Here is a 22,468-nt window from a genome sequence, read left to right as displayed (position 1 = left end):
TAGGGGTGTGCAAAAATACTGAAATATCGATGCCACGTATTGTTTAATTTAATATTACAGTGTCAATATTGTGGGCTGCTGTATCGATATGTTTTTTTGTATATTTTACTAAATTATTCTGTCACAGCTCTACAATTTTGTGGCTTGTTTAGAGGAAAGAATCTTGTTTATCCAGAACATTTGACATTTAATCCACTGTTTTGATGATTAAACGAGGTGTGTTTCATATTATCTTTGCACAGACAGTGGCTTAGCGAAAACTTTTAGTATCACAGTTTAGTAGTAGTAGCTTTAGTAGTTATTTTATGATCTTTAGAGCCGTTTAACTGCACATGTCCCTGTGTAAATGTAAATATGGAGCTCGTATTGGCTGTGGATGAATAATATTGTCCAATGAAACAGTCTGGTGTGTGCTTCTAGTTCGCAACATGCACTTTATGTTCATTAATTTTCAGTAAACGGAAGATAAATGCACCGTTAATGTTTATTTTTTGTGAAAATGGGGTTGCGAAAGCCTATATTTTTCACTGAATCGTATCGAATCAATTTGAAATATATCGTATGTGTACACGTGAAGCAATGCTCGTCGCGTAGAAGAAGCGATCTCAGCTAAATGAGAAAAGTGGCATGATTAAAAGCAGACGATTGGGTTGCGGTTTCAGGATACATTTAAGAAGAAAGAAGATATTTCAGTTAATCCCTCTCGGTATGCAGCCCACGAGGTTAGTTTGTCGACCGTATTTTATTTTCAAAGGGTAATTGTCGAATGTCTTTATTGTTCATTAAGTTAATTATTGTTTTGTCTATGTGTTTCTTTAGTTTTCACGAGTGTATTTATTTGGATTCATGTGCAAGATGGATGTCAATAAATTCGTCTTGTGTCTGTAGTACCTGGAGGAATTACATCGTATCTTATCAAATGGAAAAGTACTGCATATGTATTATATCGTGCCCTACGTATCGAGGTATGTACCGTATCAGCACACTCTTAATGATACCCAGCCTCTGAATACTAACGGTGAGTATGTGTATTCTGGCGCAGTTACTTTTTCATTTGGTGGTACTGATTTGACTTTCCTAAAATCAAAAGAATACATCGCAGTACTTGATCACACGGTTTAGGCTCCAAACTGCATGGTATTAATAAAAAATATATAAAACACAGCTGCGGTGGTGAGGCAGATGAGATTTTTCCTTCTCCAATTAGTGATGGAAATGCAGAACAAACACTGAATCAAACATAAAGCTGTTTTTAATGTTGCGTCTTTGCTCTAGAATTTAAACGCAAGTCAACATGAAAGTATTTAAGTCCAGTATTTTCCGGAGTATAAGACGCACTTTTTTTTCATAGTTTGTCCGGGGGTTGCGACTTATACTCAGATGCGATTTATAAGTGAAATATATATTTTTTTACTTCATTATTATGCTTTTTTTTTTGGCTGGTGCGACTTATACTCCTGAAAATAAGGTAGTCAGAATGCAGTACTCTGTTACAAAATACAGCTTAATGCAGGTATTCAGTATTCTGTAAGTAAATCTATTTTCAAAGTATTTTTCCCAAACACTGACCATTCCTCCACTTACTTTAAATATGTCAAAAAAGAAGAAAAAATAATCAAACTTTTGACTGGTGTTGTTTAAACATACAATACCAGTCAAAAGTTTATTTATTTATTTTTATTTTTTATTACTTTCTACATTTTATACATGCGCGGAAGACATCAAATATATGAAGCAAGATATACGGAATTATGTCGTCAAGATATTTTTCGACAAATCAAGGGGTGAGGGTTGAGAATTTGAATTTAAAATATAAAAAACATATATTTAGTAGAGCTGTTTCACGTTTTTTTCTTTACTACATAATTCCATATATCTTGCTTTATATATTTGACGTCTTCTGTGTGTTTATAAGGAAAGTAGAAAGTAGTAAAAAATAAAGAGTGAACTTTTGACTGCATTATGAGCTGTTAAACGCTCCGTTAAAAAGCAGAAACGGGATCAACATTAATGGACTTAAAGAGGAGTCGTTACCTGCCACCCCAGGTCTCTGAAGCTGACGTAGAGCTCGTGCTTCTTACAGGCCTGTTTCTGATCAGTGCTGCTGTTTTCTGTGTAACAAACAAGCGCACGACGGTTATAAATTACAAATCCCATTCTTCAAATCGACCACAACACAAACTATTTACATCGTCAGACCTTAATTAGACAGAGAGGGTTTAAACAATCAGACGCTAAGATTCTCTGACTAAATGTTAACATATAAACAAGTCCCGGAGCAAATCACCTCCAGATACATGCAGAGTTGGGTAATTGTTTCGAATGAAGGGCCACCCTGAGCAGAGGTCACATCGACTCGTCCAGATGTGTGCGCACTCACTCACTAAAAACGCTTGACTCGCTGCTTCATATTTTCTCCATACTCTTGCGATTAAGCCTGTCTGTTTGTGATCGAATGCTATCATCCTCCCTGTGTTCTTCCATTGACCCCTGTGTCCCTGTGGTGCATTAGAGTGGTGCGCACTGGGAATGATCAAATACAACTGCTTCTCATCACTCAGTTAGCTCAGCGCTGGTATCCAAAAAAAGTTCCATTTGGGCCATGTGTTGTGGCCCTGCTTTGGCCTGCAGAGCCCCACACGTGTTCTGCCATAAAAACCCAGCTACGCTTTACCTCCACACGGGGAACTTGGGCTGGTTCTGTGTAAATAAACAGAGCATTACGGTCTTGTGTTTCAGCTCTTCACATAAACTGTGGCCCCTCGCACCTTCATCACAAAGAAACACATACGCGGCTCCTTCTTTTGAGTTTGAGGATGACATCAATCTTGCCGTCTGCCTGTTTACACTTCAAGTAGTCATGGTTTGTGTTATGCAAATAAGAACCGCGAGTGGAAATCATCTGTGTTGCGTTGTTTTGTACCGGAGCCAAATTAAACTAGGAGTCGTGAAACATAAAGACTGTACCCGCGACATTGGCCATCTTCAGAGCGTCCTGGTTCTTTGTCGTTTTGGAGCGGTTCGAGTTCCTGTGCTTGTTGCCGCCGGACGCTGAGCGAATGCTGCGCAGGTGCACCTCTGTAGCTTTGAAGAAGGCCACCATGAAGGGCTGTTTATTCTGAGGCCCGCTGCGTCCAATCAGGCCTGCCACTCGGGGATTCAGGCTTTCACCTGCAGAGGGAGACAAAGAGCAGGGTCAAACAGGTGCTGGTACAAATACAAGGCCAATGTATACAATCAGAGGAGTCTGTGAAATCACTGGTATGCCTCACCTTCCCCTCACTGAGAGCGGGGCAGTTACAGACTCTCTCTCTCTCTCTGACCTTATCTGACCACGATGAAGTGTCCACTTTAAACCTGCTGTATTTGTGTAGGTGTATTTGTGTTGTGTAGGTGTATTTGTGTACATGCATCTGCGTGCAGACTTCAGTCTCACTATCTGTTGCTCACACTGAAGAATGTGCCTTTAGTTTAGTGTTAAATCCAGGCTTCTGGTCGCCTGTGGCGGCGGGATGTCCCATGTGCCTGTCTGTACACGCTCGCCCATAACCCTTCAGACCAGATCCAGAGCAAATACACACAGCCCCCTCCCACGCCACAAATACTCTACTTATGTTTCTCCTGCATCTAACGCTGTCATACTAAAAAGACACAATAATCTCAGTAACTACATAGAGCTGGTGAGGTTTTCTCTGAGGAACAGCCAGACCACAGATCTTATCTGTACCACGGTGCAGTGTATTTTCTGCTCCACTGCTGATGGCTCTGAGGGCATTATCCAAGACACAGACACAGAGTCATGTGACTGATAACAGTTTGATGTATGTGCTGACAACACACCATGAGCCTCCATCAGGAAGACCACACACTTCCAAAACAGTGACGTCACTTAAACAACAGAAAACAAAACTAAAGAGGGTAATGTAAATTATAATCTGTCAGTTTACACCTGCACAAATGGAATAAAACTGAACATTTCATACATTTCCAGATAAACAAATGAAAACTGTACAATAACAGGCCACTAAATGAGCACAGTACATAAAAGTGACTGACCGCTGCTGCTCTCCAGACCCAGCTGAAGGCCCAGGTTGCGGCCCGGGTTCACGACCCAGTGGTTACTTGTGGCTGTGATGTCGAACACGAGCCAGCCCTCCTCCGCCGCCCAGATGACCCGCGAGTCCAGAAGGAACAGGTCAGACTCTCTGAGAAACACACAGGAGGGAAAGGTTATGAACTCACACAACTGAAAAGTATAGATTATTTTTAAATGAGACTACTACTTACTACTGCTTTTCAATCGTCATCTATAATCACTAGTATTTAGGACTTCCAAATATGATTTCATATTTAAAAAGAAATGTTTTATCTATGTTTTTAGATATTCAGGCAATATTATGTCAGTCTAAGATAAATATGTTAAATGTTGCATGTGTTTTTTTTATATGATTTGAGGTTTTAATGCCTTAACCTGTAGTTTTCCTCATTCTCAGTTTATGCACAGGCCTCATGAAAGCTCAGAACTTCCAGAATTCTCTCACTCGCTGCACAGGCCGCACTAGCACGGATTAATGATAGCTTGCAGGTGCTGGGGTTTAGGTAGCGAGGACTCAGATCAAAAAGAGTTCTTTTAGATTCAAACCAACTGGATTTCAGCAGTGAAACTGGCGACCCAAATGAGAGACTTGTGTTGGTCATTATGTTTTCTGTTTGGATAATCGTCTTGAGAAGAAAACACCAAATTTTAACATAAATAACTTGGCCGTCGTGTCCAGTGTTTTTGTGACTAAATCAGCATTTCTCTGTAACCCCCTGTCCAAAGATTATCTCATTTTAGTTTATCTTATTATATTTGTTTCCAGGAAGAGCTACATCTGATTTGAACATGTCTCCCTCGTTTTTGCGGACAAACTTAGATGATGTTTACGTACATATACAGTCCCTTTTACTTTCCCACACATGGATCACTTCGTACTCGCTCTGGACCGCAGTATAAAGCCGAGTGACCACAGCTGAGACGACAGAGCTCACGGTCAGAGGAGTGTGACGAGCGAAACAGTGGAAGAGATAGAGCAGAGCGTGAGAGGAAGGAGGGGAGATGGAGAGAGGGAGAGGAGGAGGAGGGGGAGGGAGGAAGAGGTCCAGATGGTGAGGCCCAGGGGAGCAGTTCATTTTCTTAATTGACAATAATGGCTTTATAAACGTTTAGTCCTTTCATACAACACACTCTGTCCATTATTTACTAGAGCTGGATGGAGAGACCAGGGGATGGGAGGGTTTGGAAATGACATGTCGATTATTATGTACAAAATAATTGTGATTAATGATAATATAGAAAAAAAAATTTCATTTGTTTACAGTTTACAAATGTTATGAATATTAAAGGGCCTGTATGTATAAATGGACGTAGCTAACCTGCTAGCCGCCGCGTTCTAAATATAAAGTGAGCATGGCAGCGCTTCTTGCTCCATCGACTTTGGCTCCAATTCACTTTCTATTGAAAAACTGCGGCCCTCTCTCTGTACCTGCTGCTGTCAGACTCGTCATTTTGGTCTTAAAATGTTTGTATTAACCCGCTCTACATGATCCTGGGGTTTTTATTTGATGATCATGTACCAGTTTTTTTCCACATGTTTTATAAAACGTTTTATTGTCTCATAACCAGGAAGTGCACTTTGAGCATGCTAATGTTGCTATCGTCATGTCGTCTCGTCTCTTAAAGTTGTGAAACGCACTTATAAACTCATCATGGTGAATAATTAGGACGCTCAGAATGCATAAGGTAAGTGAGGAAATAGTTTGGAACACGGCCAATTGTTTAAAATGAACTAGTTTTTGTTTTTCAAGTTTTTAAAACAGTAAAAATCAGGTACAGAGCGTTTAATATATACATATATATATAAAAATATATTTAAAAAAGCATAATAATGAAGAAAAAAACGCGGTTGTCTTTGTGACTGTAACGAAGATGTGAAATTATATGCTCAGATGCAATTTATATTCCTCATCTAAGTATAAGTCGCACCCTCAGCCAAACTATGAAAAGAAAAAAAAGTGCAACTTATAGTCCGGAAAATATGGTAAATAAATTCCACGTTTGAAAAGAAAAATATTATAGAAATGTACTTTCTTAAGTAAAAACCAACAACCAAGACGAGAACATGGAAGTATCTATTTTCTGCATAATCCGGTCATATGAAGGCAGTTATCTTGTTTAGCTAAAATTTGTTTAAATTTTTCTGTTCAATGCAAGTGTATTTTTAGGACATTTAAAACAAGCTCAGCTAACCAACACGCTTCACAAAAAACTCAACAAAAAACAAATATACAGATCACACAAGACAGAACAATAAAACACCCAGACGTCCTGTGTAGCTAGTATTAAATGCCAGGGAGGAGAGGTGGGACACAAACACAGACACAGCTTTTCTTTCAGTTTTTTTGTATATTCCTCTTCCATTCTGCACAAACTGGACTCTCTCATCACTGAACTGTTTGTGGTTAAGTTGGCTGGACACAGGCCTGTCACAATAATCACTATATGGGCTTATCGTTCTATATATGAAGTTGGAACAGTATTTTTAGGGTCAATATTTATCAAGTGTACGTTTACTTTCCACTACTGGGACATTTTTGGTTATTTTTTGGCAATATGACACGATTTAAGCTGTAAAAGGTCGAATTAACAACTTGTCTGACTCATTACGGACGAAAACTAAAGACTAAAGTGTCTCATTCTGCTGTTTGTTTATTGCAGCTCATGATTTTTGACAATGTTGTAGATTTAGAATAGTTTTGTGGTTTAAATCTGCTCTTGATTTTTTGTGTCAGTGGCATAAATTAGTTTCAATATTATCGTTTTTCGTTGTCTGTTTACTTCAGTGATATATAAAACTTCAAAATGTGTTATTATGTGTGTTACAGCTGGACATCACTGACATTTAGCAGAAAACAGTATTGGTTCATGTTTAGCTATAAAGCCATACTGCGGAAACTTTCAGGGTACCGTCACCAGGGTAATCTCCTTAATATCAGCTCATCCTCGTGTTTACTTTTCGGTGTGCCCACGTTCCACACTGAGCACACATAAATTCCGCATATTTAGGCTACGTTCTCAAACAGAAAACACTCCGTTCCACCTCGTGATGTCATCATGTGGTAAAACAGGAAGTGCTCCGCTGTGTTTTTAAACTCCACACACCTTCACCATAGAATCACCTGGATAATTTTAGCCCTGGAATTGACAATCTTTAATGAACTAAAGGTAAAAAGTACCTGTTAATACTACCACTTCATGACATCACAAGGTGGAACAGAGCATTTTGAGCTTTGGAGATTTGAAGATTAATAATAAAGTGTTACTCAAACATGTGGGAATGAAACAAAACACAACTCCAGGTCTGTTTTTGAGGAGGGAACAGCATTAGAACGTGACTTAACGCTCACAAGAGTCAATTTTGTGTAACGTAGGATCTTTAAATTACAGCCTATGGTGTCACTTGATACGTTTAAGAGAATAGTAAGACGTGTGGTGACCTGTGTATGTTTTTCTTAAGAGATGCAAATGGTTTTATAGTGTATAGTTAATATTTTCTAATTTTACTGTTTTGTATTGATTGTGTTGGCTGCTACTTCGCCAAAAAAGAATTCCGAATCTCCTTGTTAAATAAAAGGTAAAATCATAGACTGTATATATAAATGTACATAGCTAACCTGCTAGCAACTGTGTCCCAGATAGGAAGTGATCATGTGCGCACTTCCAGCTCCATCAACTCTGGCTCCAATTTACTTTCTATTGTAAAACTATCACCCCTCTCTCCATAACTGCTGCTGTCAGACTCGTCATTTTGGTCTTAAATGTTCGTATTAACCTGCTCTACGTGATCCTGGCGATTTATTTCACCACTGTGTCCGTAACTCAAGATATGAACATTAATAACAGACAAATTCGCCGCTATAACCGCTCTAGCCTCAATGAGCTTCATTTGACTGGAGCCAAACGCTGTGGGTGACGTCACACTCACTTAGTCCACTTCTTTACACAGTCTACGGGTAAAATCAAATCAAATCTTTGTTGGGGATTTATAAAATGTTATTGACCAACCTTTTTCACAATACGGGGGATATTTTGGAAATTTTTGTTGTAATGATACTGATAAGATTTGAGCTGTGGAGGGGTGAATACGTCCCTTTTCTGGCTAATTATTGGCACATTCTGCTGTTTAGTTGTTGCAGCTCATGTCTTTTAATGAAACAGTCAATTTAAAAACAGTTTACTGGTGTTACTTTGCTTTACTTAAATCATAATTAGTTAAATATTATCGTTTATCGCAGTATTTCACTGTAGCGATATAACACGTGACACCCAAATGTGTTATCGTGACAGGTCTAGTTCCAAAAAATTACATAAAATCTCAAACTAAAGAGCCAGCTCCTCGGAACAGCTGCACGAGCAGAGACTGTGAAATGTAACGCGTGAAATAGTGCATGTCCAAGTCCACCCTATTGTCCAGATACAAAGTGGACTGGACTAAAACGCCTTATTGTTCATTCGTTGTGAATTCTGACCGCTTTTCAAAGAAGGCAGATAGTGTGTCGAGCGCTCAGGCCTGTCCCTGGCAAAGGAATAAATGACTTTGTTGTTCCCTTCGGACATCAGAAACCTTTAGTAAAACCATGTGGCCGCTCTCTGAACAGCGCAGATTAAACACATACAAGGTGGGGCTACAGTTTGATTTGGCTCACAAAGTTGGCTGATTACAACTGAGGCGTTTTACACGTACTGAAATTGTACTTTAAATATAAACTGAAACTTACATCTTGTCCAAAAAAAAAAGGCAATGTAATGGCATGAGTGGCTGTGAAGAGAAAAGGTTTGAGTGGCTGGGGTGACAGATGGTTCTGCTGCTGAGGTGGAGAAGGGTTTTGGTGAATAGCTGAGAAGACAGGATGAGAGAAAGTAAGAGAAAAGACTGATAGAAGGTGACTGGAAAAGTATAGCAGGGAAAATAGGCTGATATCAACTGGCAGGTGTCATTAACTAAGAATGAACTAGAACAAACTTAATAAAAAAAACAACAAACTGTGTATTCACCTGTCTGAGTGCTCCTCCAGCACCTGGTACACGCTGATGCGGAAGGTTTCGTTGTCGAATCTTTCGTGGATGAAGTCTTTATAGATCCTGAACTCGGCCGCAGTGACGGCTTCGCCCTCCGGGATCTTTGACAGGTCGAAGCGAAACTCCTTATGATGCCGCCGCAGAGGGAAGAACTCTTTGTCATGTTCCACTGCAAAATAAGAATAAGTATACTTATATATATATCATATGAGGGACATCAAGTAATGCACAAGTAGGCCACTTTACACAGGTCACAGCGAGGTAAAACCATAAAAGGCATATTCGGTTCCATTTTATATAGGAATAAACATTTGCAGCTGCCATATTAAATTTCTACTGTATATTTTCTGCCACACTTCATCACTTGTTAGCAGGAAACTGACAAAACTAGTTGGGTTAGTCCCAAACATACATTATAGACCATATGCAATACACATGTTGGCCCAAGACTGAACGTAGAAATGCAGGTGGTGTGCACAGCACCATGATAGAGAGACACAGGCCCAGCCTGACGGCTTTACGGCCTCTTTTTCTTCTGCTGCTTTTCCTCTGGACGCTCTGGAGAGTCGTCAGGGCTGCCCTTCATCTGGTTCTCATGAGTCCAGTGTTTCGGCGCACCCCCATCTTCCTCCATCCCTCCATCTTCCTCCCTCGCTCCATCTCTGCCCCCCCCCCCCCCCCCCAGACTGGCCCCCTGACCCCAAACCTCTCAGGTCTCCACGGGACGTCCTGGGGTCAGGGCCTCGTCTCTCATCGTGTCCTGCTTCTTCCTCGGGCTGCCTCTTTATCAACTGCCAGTCGGACCCCACACGCATAAACAAACAGAGTGAGTGACCTTATATTAAAACAACACATTTGATTTATATCGTTTGCATCCACATAATCTACAAAACATCAGTGTGCTCACTGAATGATTTTGGAAAATAATGTGAATGTGATTATATTTCAAGTTAAGATCCAGTTGACAGTCTAAATTTAAGAGAGGAGCAAAGTGAACTACTAAACTAATACCAGAAGCACATGCATTTCCGTTTATCAAGGTCTATAGCACAGGGTTGGCAGGGTTTGTACTGCCCAAAGCAGATGATGTATTTTGTTGTTTTCAAAAGACTAAATATTTAAAGCTTTTGAAATGTGATCATTAAGACTATTTAAGTTATGCTGCTTTACTATGAGGACTTTCCGAGAGTAAAAAAAGCCAAAACATCAAAATAAAGTTCTAATTAACCGCTAGCCCATAACATAAATACGGCATAGCATGTAATGTAATTAGTCTGCCCTGTTGTCGTGCAGGTGCAGTGAGGTAAGTGTGAAAGTACAGTGTGACTTCCTACTCCGCACCTGACACTTTCTCAGCGTGGCTTTAGGCTTTTGCTTTGCCCAGACTCCGCATCTCTATTAAAGCCAGTTGGAGAAGGAGCGGGTACAAAGGCTGCACTGTGAGCTGATTGGCCAGAGCTGGAGTAAAGAAGGATCTAATTACTTTTGAGTGAGGGACCGCTCCGCTCTCTGCTGGTCATTAGGCTGCCTGGCTTTGGGCTCACCATTGTCCTTCCTCTTCTGCAGGCACACATATGGTTTAAACACTCGCCTATAGAAAACAATACAGTTCAAGGCCAGTTCCTCATAACAGCGCTGCAACTCATTATCAACTTGTCCCACTTAGGCTCAGCATTGCACAGCACTTTAAACTACATCCCACTTTCTGTCTGCACTTGTGCCCGGCCTGTGAGGTGGGCGTCTCATCTATCAGGCCTTTCATCAGATTACTTTTTACAACATGACGCTGAATGTGTTGACAGTGCATACATTTTGAGGTTGTTAGTGGCTAAAGCTGTTGGCAGTCATCGGCATGGTAACACTCTGTTCACACTTATCGCTGAATCAGGTGTAATTACCACTTAATGATCGTTGTGTGGGATTTAGACACAGCAGCGAGGTGGCAGACTGCAGACAAGTGGGATTAACAGGAGAGGGCAATAAAAACGATTAAAGACACACCCTCAGACCATGCATGTGCAGAAAACATGTTTTTCACAGGTTTTAGCTGTGCCATATCTCACGTATCTGAGTTTTATGTCTTTTTAAAGCTGCAGGGCTGTGTACAGCCTTCACCCAGCGCAGGTGTACTCCCTCCGCACAGACACCCAGAGACCTGTGCCTCAGAGCAGACCAGCCCTTTACTGTAAAAGAGCTTTATCTTTGCTTGAGACAGCAGCTGGCTGCTGCTGTGAAACACCCACACCAACTATTTCTATCACTTCATTTTGCATTTTCATTCCTCTTAGACTGTCTGTAGACACTCCATCGATCTTTCATTTCACTATCACTCAGAGAGCCAAAGGGTTTTGCCACATATCTGCATCCACTTTCTTCACAGTATATGGTAGTCATTAGACCATAGTTTTTAGAAGCAAGCGGGTGTCTTTATAACTTCCTTTGGAAGGAAGTGAGTAGCCATCACACCCTGTGTCACAAAGAGACTCCACCACAAACATGACAAGCCCTGAGCCTTCAGAGCACAGGTGTTCCTGTAATCATGTCCAAATGCTCCTGCATGTCTATGAATGAAACATGCTGGTCTTTGATAAACTGTCATTTGAGGTGTATGTAAACATTTTGCTACTGGGCATCTCTTCTCTGTTTGAAGAAGCCTGTAATCTGCCCGACGACAGGCTCATGAAACAACATAAGGCATAACTACACAGCAGAACATCTGAGGAACATGGACAATGATGGCTTTATCGCTCATCCCAAAAGCAACAAGAGAACGACTACCGTATACTGTTAGCATCCACAAGATTTATATGTCCCTACAGAGCTGCAGCTCCAGCGTCTCGTTCAGCAGAGCACAGCTCAAGGCCAGACTCAGAGTGTTTTCCTTGTACAGTGTTTCCCGGTGTCTCTGGCTCAGGACACTTCTCTCACACCTCAGGTCCCGCTGCAGCAGTGGACAGCCCTGACGGCTCACATTAGCTGCAGCAGCGGACAGCCCTGACGGCTCACATTAGCTCAAGTGTCTGTCCCGCGCCCTCACACCCCTCAGTCCAAACATGTCTGCTTCCGCCGCACAGCGGGGAGGGGGTCGCACCCTGCTCGCACCTCTCTGGGACCGAGCAGTGGTTCAAAATAAAGAAAACTGTTAAAATGTTCTGTTACAGTACACCTGGATTTGAGTCTTTTTCTCACATGCACTAATATTATTCAAGTTAAAGCACTTAATGGACTGCATGAAAAGGTCAAACAAGTTATACAAGGATGTTCTGCATCTCAATACTCTTACAACAGTAAAACCACAGCACAATAAGTCAAAGTTTCCATCCAGTAAACAGAGGAAATGGAAGAAATATTGGTCCTGAAGAAGACATGTTTGTACAACATGGAGGGTCTGATCTCCGAGGAGCGGGGGACTACCCACAGTGGGGTGATTATCAGGTTTGGAAACATCCTGGCCACTGGCAATTTGTGATGACATCATGCGTGTGTGATGTATTTCTGCCGCCGAGGGGACAGGGTCAGTGGAGTTTGATGCTATAACTTTCTTGCTCTTAATGATCGTTAACTCACCGCAGCCCTGTGCCTCTCAGCTGCCTCTCGGGCCCATGCTCACGTATAACCAGCCACCACAGGAAGAGGAGTCCTTACATTTAAGACTTGTGGTCAGATCAAACCTTTGTGAGATCCTCGGCCTGAAGGCAATGGGGGGCCTGGATAAGATGAAACGCAGCGTTATTGGCCACTCTCTTCCTTTCAAGATTTACTAAGCAGACTCAACCCATTACCTATGCTAACTTGTGATTTCTTACTATCGTAAACCACAGGTCTTAATAGTGAGGTTATCCACCAAGAGAAGAATAAAAGTGCGTCTTACACTACTTACACGGTACATTACTAACATGTTTAAGAACTGGTTTGCACTCTAATGGGTGTTGAGTTTAATGTGTTTGCAAAGTGACGGGTGAACACAAGGGAAAACAGGTCAATATTTGAGAGCTAAAAGGAATCCAAAAATGGGTAAATGGTCATATTTTTATAAAGTGCTTTTCCACTGTCAAGGCACTCAAAGCGCTTTAAATAAGCCTCAATTACTACATCAATTTATCGTTCAGGAAATGAAAGATGGAACACTATATTTTGGCTTCATCATGGGTAAATTTAATTTGCAAAAGTGGAGAGATTTGAGCAGTAGAACGCTGAATAAGTCTCTTCTATGGATAATTAATGGTTCAATCTGCTGTTTATGTGTTGCAGCTCAGACCTTTTAATTAAACTGTCTATTTAAAAACAGTTTACTGAGATTATCCTGCTTTGATTTAATGCTGTCAGTAGCAAAAAATAGTTTCAATATTATTGTTTATCTCAATATATCACGACACGCCTAGTTTTACAAAAAGGAACCACTCACCCATTCACACACCAGTGTACGCAGACACCTCCAACCGTGTGTCACTGGATCTGACCTCTCAACCAATGACGTTTATGTTGAGAGCGGAATTTGAACCGCCAACCTTCGGATTTGTGGACACACGCTCTACCAACTGAGCTTTTGCTGCTTTGGGGGAAGTAGTTTTTGATTGTATAACACCTCATTTCTCTGGCCTGTTTTGCAGTTTGCACAAATTTAAGTCATTGTTTCTGCACATTTCCTGAGGCACACGAACAAAGAACACAAGTGCTTTACAGAACAAGAAAGACGTTCAAATCACAATACAACAAATCAAATCATAAATAATCATCGTAAATTTGACATTAAAAGAGAAGATGCAGAATAAAAACCTTTCAGTCACATGCAGCTAAACAGAACCATTTGGAGGCTGGATTTAAACATCGTCAAAGTAGAGGCCTGTCTCACATCTTGAAGAAGACTGTTCCAGGTTTTAACTGCAAATAACAGGAACGCTGATTCCCCATGTTTAGCCCATGTTTAGCCCATGTTTAGCCCTGGTTTAGCCCACATTTAGCCCATGTTTAGTCCAGGTTTAGCCCATGTTTAGCCCATGTTTAGCCCATGTTTAGCCCATGTTTAGTCCTGGTTTAGCCCATGTTTAGCCCATTATTTGCCCATGTTTAGTCCATATTTATTAGTCCTGGTTTAGTCCTGGTTTAGTCCATATTTATTAGTCCTGGTTTAGTCCTGGTTTAGTCCTGGTTTAGTCCTGGTTTAGTCCTGGTTTAGTCCTGGTTTAGTCCTGACTCTGAGCACAAGCAGAAGGCCAGTCATTTTCTTTACAATAAAACACACTTGTTGTAATTTCTGACTTGGGGAAGATAAAACTTAATCCGTTTGCTCTCCCGAGATGCATTTTGTACTTGCCTGACCTCCAACCTCCATTAGCGTTTGGATCAAATCTTATGTCTACTTAACCACTGTCAAAAAAACTGGAAGAAAAACATCACAGCTAGTACATTAGGCACTTTCCCTTGAAGCAAAGGAAACATGAAAACCACAGCCTAACTTTGGGCCGTCACCATACTCTGGCATGTGTTTTAATGTGGTGACAAACTTTACCAATGCCAAAGAATATATCCTCCAATGATAATCCCTCCAAAACCAGCACACTTCCTCTGTTCGGCAGGATAAAACAACTCGAGGAACCACAGATTTCTGACTTTCCCCTCTCACTCTTCCCCTTAACCTCTTGTTATTGGAGGTGCTTTAATTTAGTGAGTGAATGAGCCACACCCTTTTTACCCGAGTCTTCTTACAGACCTCTGAGACATTCACTTAATATGAGCACAGTGGCAGTACATTTCCTGGCAACTTCATAAACCGTTTTTTACGATTTTGAGATGGCTCCCTGAAGGCTACACTAGTGGCAAAGGAAGCGGACACCAACATTTTAAACAGCTTTTGCTTAAAGGGATCATTTTACGCTGTTTTCTGATCTGTTATAATGCTGTTTCCTCATGAAAAACATACTTGGGAGTTTTGTTACGTTTCATTCACACGTTTAACATACTTCTCTCAAACAGAAAACACTCTGTCCCACCTTGTGATGTCATCGTGTGGTAATACAGGAAGGGCTCCGCTGTGTTTTTTAAACTCCACACACCTTCACTAGAATCATTTGGATTATTTCAGCCCTGGAATTGCCAATCTCTACTAAACTAAAGGTAAAAAGTAGCTGTTACCTTATCATTTATTTCATCAATATCAATAAAAATGGTTTACAGTTTAGATAATTGCTAGAAATTACAGACAACAGTTTAAAGAGTCCATATTACAGTGTTTTCTGATCAACAACATCTACGTTGTTTCCTCATCAAAAACAGACCTGGAGTTGTTTTATTTATTATGTGTTTTATTCACAAATGTTTAACACACAAACCCTGCATATTTACTCTAAACTAAAGATAAAAAGTAGTTGCTAACTTGAAAACTACCACTTCATGACATCACAAGGTGGAACAGAGCATTTTGAGGTTTGGAGATGTTACAGACTAATAATAAAGTGTTACTCAAACATGTGAATGAAACGAGACACAGCTCCAGGTATGTTTTTTATAAACATGTCTTAAACCTCACAAGACTCAATTTTGTGTAACATAGGACCTTTAATCTCAGCTTCTTCCTGCATTTTGACAGTACAAAAATAAATACAAACCAGCCCGTGAAAGTTCATATTGCACATTGCACGGATGTAATTTTTCACCGCCAATCATAAAAAACACTTGCGTATAGTTGTTCCTAGGCTTTTATGGGCTTTGATTTTGGCTGTTGGATCTTGCACAGGAATCTGGCCAGTATTACAGGGTTCAGCTAACGCAATTTCCGCTAGGGTGAATACATCACCGGTGCAGCTGGTGACTGAAAGAGGTAGGTGGCTCGACTACAGAAATCGGACAGAATGTAAACACACGGAGCCAGTGCATGTTGCCTTAAAAATGTCTGGTATTCTTTTATGATACTTTCTAAAAATGTTTTATTTGTTTTGGTTTGAAAAGAACGAGGCTCCCTGGCTGCACCCGCATGTGGATTTCACTGCTTGGTACCTGGGGTTGCAGATGTGCAGGGAGGGGAGTCTGCGCTCCTGATAAGGCAATGCCAAAGTAACTTCCATAAAAGAAGAGGGAGCATTCATCATTCCCTGGCTCATTTTCCAACCATTTCTGTCTTCATTTAGACGCATTTCAAGATTCAAGATCAAGTTAACCTGCCACATGTTTAGAACAGCAGAGAAAAATGATTGTAGAAGGTAATATGGTCTCTACATTCCTGGCACCGAGCATGCTCAGTCCATCATACTGGGATAGCGAGAACACCCGCTGTTTTGTACATCTGGGCCTTTTGACCATTTGCCACAATGTCGAATCCCACCCGCAGTGTGTTTCATCATCTCTCCCAGCAAGTGCCTTCTCCGCTTGGCCCCAGCTCTCTGTTATGTACTGCCAGATGTCATACAGGACTCCCAGGCTCAACAGGTGACTATCAAATAAAGAATAATACACTAAAGAGTTTAACAGAATCTGAAAAACATGTGACGTTATGAAATAGAACCTTAGCTTACATCTGATTCATTTTAACAGTATCAACAAAAATGGTTTACGGTTTGGCTAATTGCAAGAAATTACAGGTAACGGTTTAAAGGTCAATGTTCGTCTCATCAAAAACATACCTGGAGTTGTGTTTTGTTTCGTTCACGCATGTTTAACGCACAAATCCTGCATATTTACTTACTTTGAGTTCTTGTCTCGAACTGAAAACACTCCACCTTGTGATGTCATCATGTGGTGATACAGGAAGTGCTCCACTATGTTTTTAAACTCCACACATCTTCACTAGAATGGATAATTTCATAATTTCTCGAATTGCCAATCTTGACTAAACTAAAAGTAAAAAGTAGCTATAAACATGGAAACTGCCACTTCATGACATCACAAGGTGGAACAGAGCATTTTGAGCTTTGCAGATGTTACAGACTAATAATAAAGTGTGACTCAAACATGTGTGAATGAAACAAAACACAACTGCAGGTCTGTTTTTGAGGAGAAAATAACACCACCACCACTGCTTACAGCTCACAGGAGTCCGTTTTGTGTAATATAGAACCTTTAAACACATTTATCACAATTACATTATAAATCTAACTTAGTTCATCATTAACTTTACTTATAAAAATAACTTTGGATGTTAGATAAGCTTTTAAGATTTCAAGGCCACGTGAAGTCCAATTACAGAGCTCTTCTCCACTCTGTTTTTGAGGAGGAAATAGCATTAGAACATGGCTTAACACTTACAAGAGTCAGTTTTGTGTAATATTGGCCCTTTAAAGTTTATTTTTGTTAAATTTGAATAAAAATATATTCAGTTGCTGTAGCTCTGTAAATAAGCAATACACAAAATAAGATTAAAGATGAATGGCAGATGTTTGGAGTTTACGTACCATCAAAATAAATACTGAAACTTTAATACTGAACTATGGTGTTAAAGTTAAATGTTCCACAGTAAGTCATTAAACATATCTATCTCTACGGAGACAAGGTGACTACTCCCAGGCGCTACCAGGCCACGTTACATATCAGATCTTTAGAGGGGCGATCCCACTCACAGTAAGAATGCATGTTTCTCATGTGATAAATCATCTGAATAAATACAACATAGACAAGTTTAATGCCATACTGTGAAACATTCCTCGCAAAGAGACAAGCAGGTGGCGGACCCCTGCTGGAAAAGTTACACGGTGCATCTTTAAAGGCCCCATATTGCGCTATTTTCTGACGTTTTAATGTTGTTTTCTCATCACAAACAGACCACAGTTGTGTTTTGTTTCATTCACACATGTTTAACACACAAACCCTGCAGATTTAGGCTGATTTCTTCTCTGAAATGAAAAAAAAAAGCTCTGTTCCACCTTGTGACTACCACTTTATGACATCACAAGGTGGAACAGAGCATTTTCAGGTTTGGAGATCTAGACACACTAATAATGCAGGATTACTCAAACATGAAACAAGAAACAAAACACAAAACTCCAGGTCTGTTTTTGAGGCGGCAACAACATTATAACATGACTTAAACCTCACAAGAGTCCATTTTGTGTAGTATAACGTTTTTCAGCATGTTACTTTCAAATATCACCTTAAAAAACGCAGGACTATCTGAACCAACAGTAACATTCTTGAGCTGCGATTCACTCCCTGACCAGCAGAAGGCCATAAAACATGCAGTCAATAACACTAATTAGCTCCAGAAACATTCCTTTTGGCCAAACTCCACAAGTGTTTTTCACAGTGGCAGAGTAGAGGCCACAGCACACAGGCAAAAGGTACACAAGACAGAGAAGGGATTACAAATAGGAAAAGAAACTGGTCACGCACAACAATACACAGCAGTAGGCCTGTCACAGTGATCACTATATCGATCATAAAATGGGGCAATCATTTTTGAGGATCAAGTTTTATTGTGGGGATTTTTTCTTGGTAGTAGTGGGACATTTGTGGTTATGTCTTTCAACTAATGACTGAAGTGTGGTCTTCTGCTGTTTATTTACACAGCTCAGCAATACTTAGCAATACTGTATACTTAGAAAACAGTGTTGTGAATAATTCTGCTTTATGATTTGGTTTCAATATTATCGTTTATCGTCTATATCGTGCATTGCCCTTCAAAATGTGTTATCGTGACAGACCTACAGCGCAAAACAAAAGATGAACAGCAGTCATGAGTTTATATTCTGTATCGCTAAATATATATTGTTATCTGAAAATAGGTTTATGTAAAAGTGCTGTCTAAAGTTGTTACCACACACTGTATAAAGAAGTGGACTAAGTGAGTGTGACGTCACCCACAGCGTTCAGCTTTAGTCAAATGAAGCTCATCGATGCTAACAGTTATAGCGGCGAATTTGGAGCTGATTTGCATATTTGGAATTCCATAACAACCAAAGAGCCAATCGGTAGCGAGGCTGTTGAACGTAACACTACTGCTCGCCCACACCGCTGGATTGGCACGGAGCGGGTGCTTAGCAACGCTGTCAATCAAACCTGTTGCTAACGCTAGCAGGAGCGAACTCAGGGAAAGAAGGCGCCTGATTCGTCTGTTATTAATGTTCATATATTGAGTTACAGACAAAATAACAAAATAAAAACCCCAGGATCATGTAGAGCGGGTTAATCCGAACAATTAAGACCAAAATGACGAGTCTGACAGCAGCAGTTACAGAGAGAGGGGACAAAGTTTTCCAATGTAAAGTGAATTAGAGGCAAAATCGATGAAGCCGGAAGCATGCCCAAGACCACTTGCTATTAGCAGGTTAGCTATGTCCATTTATATTAACAGTCTATGGATGTTACGAAAAACATCACAATGGAATGAATATTAGAGAACCAATCTTAAGTACAACAACTGGATAAGTATCAAGTGGCCCTGTCTATTTCTCTACCACTTCTCCACTTTTATTTTTGCAATTATAATTACATTAGCATTTCAAAAAACATAACAATTGAATAACTTATTTTGAGTCGACATTTTTGCATCTTCTTGAGCAAAGCATAGCAGACGATTTTAATTACAAAAGAAAATAATTTTGGAAAAGCTTAAGACTCCGTGTGAGAGGTACGGGGGGCTGGGTGTGGAAAAACACAATAAGAACTTGAGAAAGTGTTGAAATATTTGATGTCTTTGAGCACGGGAGGTTCAATTCTCACGAGGAAGAAGCCGGGAGACCAAATATCACGCAACACTGAAGGGAGCGTACTGGACCTCGCTAATTAAACCCGGGGTCTTTGTGACCATCACCAGTGTTGATTCGGGGAGGTGAGCGCAGGGGACGTGTTGTATCGTATGCTGTTCGTGCAAGTAGATATTGATCGGGAACAAACTGGAGGTGGGGTCAAAGGTCAAGACGAGGGGACTTGTTGGACTCACAAAAGATAAAGTTTCCGAGCACATCTGCACGGGCCTTCGGGGAAACATCTGTATTAACCTCAGCACCACTGTAGAGAGGAATGCAAGGAGCAACAAGAACCAGGGTGGGTAAAGTAGAGGATCGCATAAGACTGCTTTTCGATTACTTTTAGATTTAGGTTACTGTCACAAGAAATATTTAATTATAGCTAAAGCCTGTCATGTGTGTTTCAGACATAGACGTGGACTAAGGCAGCGTGACGTCACCCACAGCGTTCGGCTCCAGTCAAATGAAGCTCACTGAGGCTAGAGCAGTTATGTGGCGAATTTGAAGCCGACCACAAGTATCATAGCAACCAAAGAGCCAATCCGGAGCGAGGCTGTCAAACAAACCTGTTGCTAAGGCTAACAGGAGCGACCTCGGGGAAAGAAGGCACCTGATTTTCTCTTATTAATGTTCATATCATGATTTACAGACACAATAGTGAAATAAAAACACCAGAATCATGTAGAGCGGGTAAAGACGAACATTTTAAGACCAAAATGACGAGTCTGACAGCAGCAGTTACAGAGACAGGGGACACAGTTTTCTAATGTAAACTGAATTGGAGCCAGAGTCGACAGAGCCTACTTGGAACGTGGCGGCTAGCAGGTTAGCTTCATCGATTTATATATACAGTCTATGGTTTCATCCAAGTTTTATATAATGTTTAAACTATATGTTAATTACGAGATAGAGGACCTTTTCACTTTTTTGTTTAAGCTCACATATAAACACACAGTGCATCAAAACTGAGGCTTAACTGGGACAAAACCTGACGAAAACAGGACCAGTACAAGTCTAGATGAGGACTAAACTGGGCTCAAACCAGTGTGAAGACAACCTAAACTGGGACTTAACCCAAAAGACACAACAGTTCTAGTCTAAATCAGAACTCAAGTTGGTTCAAACCTATCACAGCACATTTAAAAGCTTTATAGATGTATCGTGTGTTCATATTTGCACATACGCCTCGTCAAAATTAGCACCAAATTAGAACTAAACCAGATCTAAACATGGACTAAACTGAGATTAGAATACGACCAAACTGGGCTCAAACCAGGCCAAAGTGTGTTCTCAATCGCTGTGAACAAAACGAGGATGCTTGTTTAACAGGGGGAGCTCTAGGGAGTCCATAAAGGGGTGTGGGTGCGTGGAGCCAGGTGGCACACAGGCAGGTCGCCGTGGCAACACAAAATAACGACCTGCTCTGGGCGCTGATACTTCTGCACGTATGCATCCATCACATTAGCTGATACTACATTACAACATTGAGATAAATAAAACACTGGCGATATGTTTGTTTTCTCCTTTCTGTAAAAATGCTCCACATCTGCTTTGGATTAACGGGAGCCAAACTGCAATTACACAAAACTGGGTAGCACATGCTTGTCAATAGTTAGATATTTATATGCTTTTATTTACAACAGAACCTCCCCTGAATGCTCATAAGAAACAAAGCAAACATCTAGTGCTTGCTCATAAACGTGTCAGCAGAAATGTGGCAATGTACAACTTTATAGCAACACCACGTCATAAATTCAATATTGGACCTAGACATGTTCACTTCTAAGTGTAGAGTATGCATGGGAATAGGTAAATAACCCCGCGTGACTAATGCTACGTACGTATATAAAGGTGACGAAGTTTCTCCTCGTTAAACACACACACACAGGATGCAGATAGCAGTCATCCAAGTCATGTGCCTTTTCTGTGGTTTGGGATCAACTTAATAGGTAGTTACATTAGGCTGAGTGAGCATGCCTCACTTAGATTGACTTGGGTGAGTGGAAGTGAATGGAGTGGTGGGCAGGCAGGAGGAGCAGCCAGAAGCCTGGAAGCTGTGGTTTGTTAAAGAGGAAATGCCTTAATGCACAGTGGCTAGGGGCTTATGCCAGATGACCCTGGTTAATACAAGTCTTATGTAAGAATATTTACAAACCAGCTCCTTGGCTACAGTAAACAAGCATAGGAATACTAAACTTTTGACCCCAGCTCTCACTTGGAGAATATGCCACCTTAGCAGTACGTGTTGTGTTAAGACCCTGGCGCGCTATCGTGCATGTCCTGCACACGCCCTGCGTCATAGCGACATGCGTTGTATTTAGCCGTGTACATTCTGGATGTATGCTGTAAGCCATTTACACAGCTGGCTCTCCTAAAGTCAAGTGACTCAATGAGGGGACGTCCCAGGCCTGGGGTCTGTCCCAGAGCCCACACCCGCCCTCACTGGCCACAGCTCAAACACTGTGCTTCTTAATGGACACAATGGAAGGTGTAGACATGGCTTTAGTCCAGGTAAATCTGTGTGTTCTTAAAAGAGCAAGATAGTAAAACACATCAAAGCATTTTGTATTCCCCTCCGGCAAAAATATCAAAACATAAATTTAAGAAAGCAGGAAAGATTTTACAGAACACGTCTGACTAATGCAGGCTGGCATGGACACTGGGGATTGGTGTTCTG

At 40.8% G+C, this 22,468-nt stretch overlaps 1 protein-coding gene across 1 annotated transcript in view; it reads right to left on the bottom strand.

Annotated features, from left to right (window-relative positions):
- bmp7b (bone morphogenetic protein 7b) overlaps positions 1–22,468 on the bottom strand; it is a 29,782-nt gene that overhangs the window by 4,859 nt on the left and 2,455 nt on the right. Inside the window, exons 2-5 of the mRNA XM_033969495.2 lie at positions 9,095–9,287; positions 4,057–4,205; positions 2,968–3,171; positions 2,035–2,111 (exon numbers count right to left, since the gene is read on the bottom strand). Of these exons, the coding sequence (XP_033825386.1) occupies positions 2,035–2,111; positions 2,968–3,171; positions 4,057–4,205; positions 9,095–9,287 (623 nt within the window). The remainder of the gene's footprint in view (positions 1–2,034; positions 2,112–2,967; positions 3,172–4,056; positions 4,206–9,094; positions 9,288–22,468) is intronic.

The sequence above is a fragment of the Periophthalmus magnuspinnatus genome, chromosome 7 (genome assembly GCF_009829125.3).
Source record: "Periophthalmus magnuspinnatus isolate fPerMag1 chromosome 7, fPerMag1.2.pri, whole genome shotgun sequence".
NCBI classification, from domain to species: Eukaryota; Metazoa; Chordata; class Actinopteri; order Gobiiformes; family Gobiidae; genus Periophthalmus; species Periophthalmus magnuspinnatus.
This window is presented reverse-complemented; position numbering and strand designations above follow the sequence as displayed.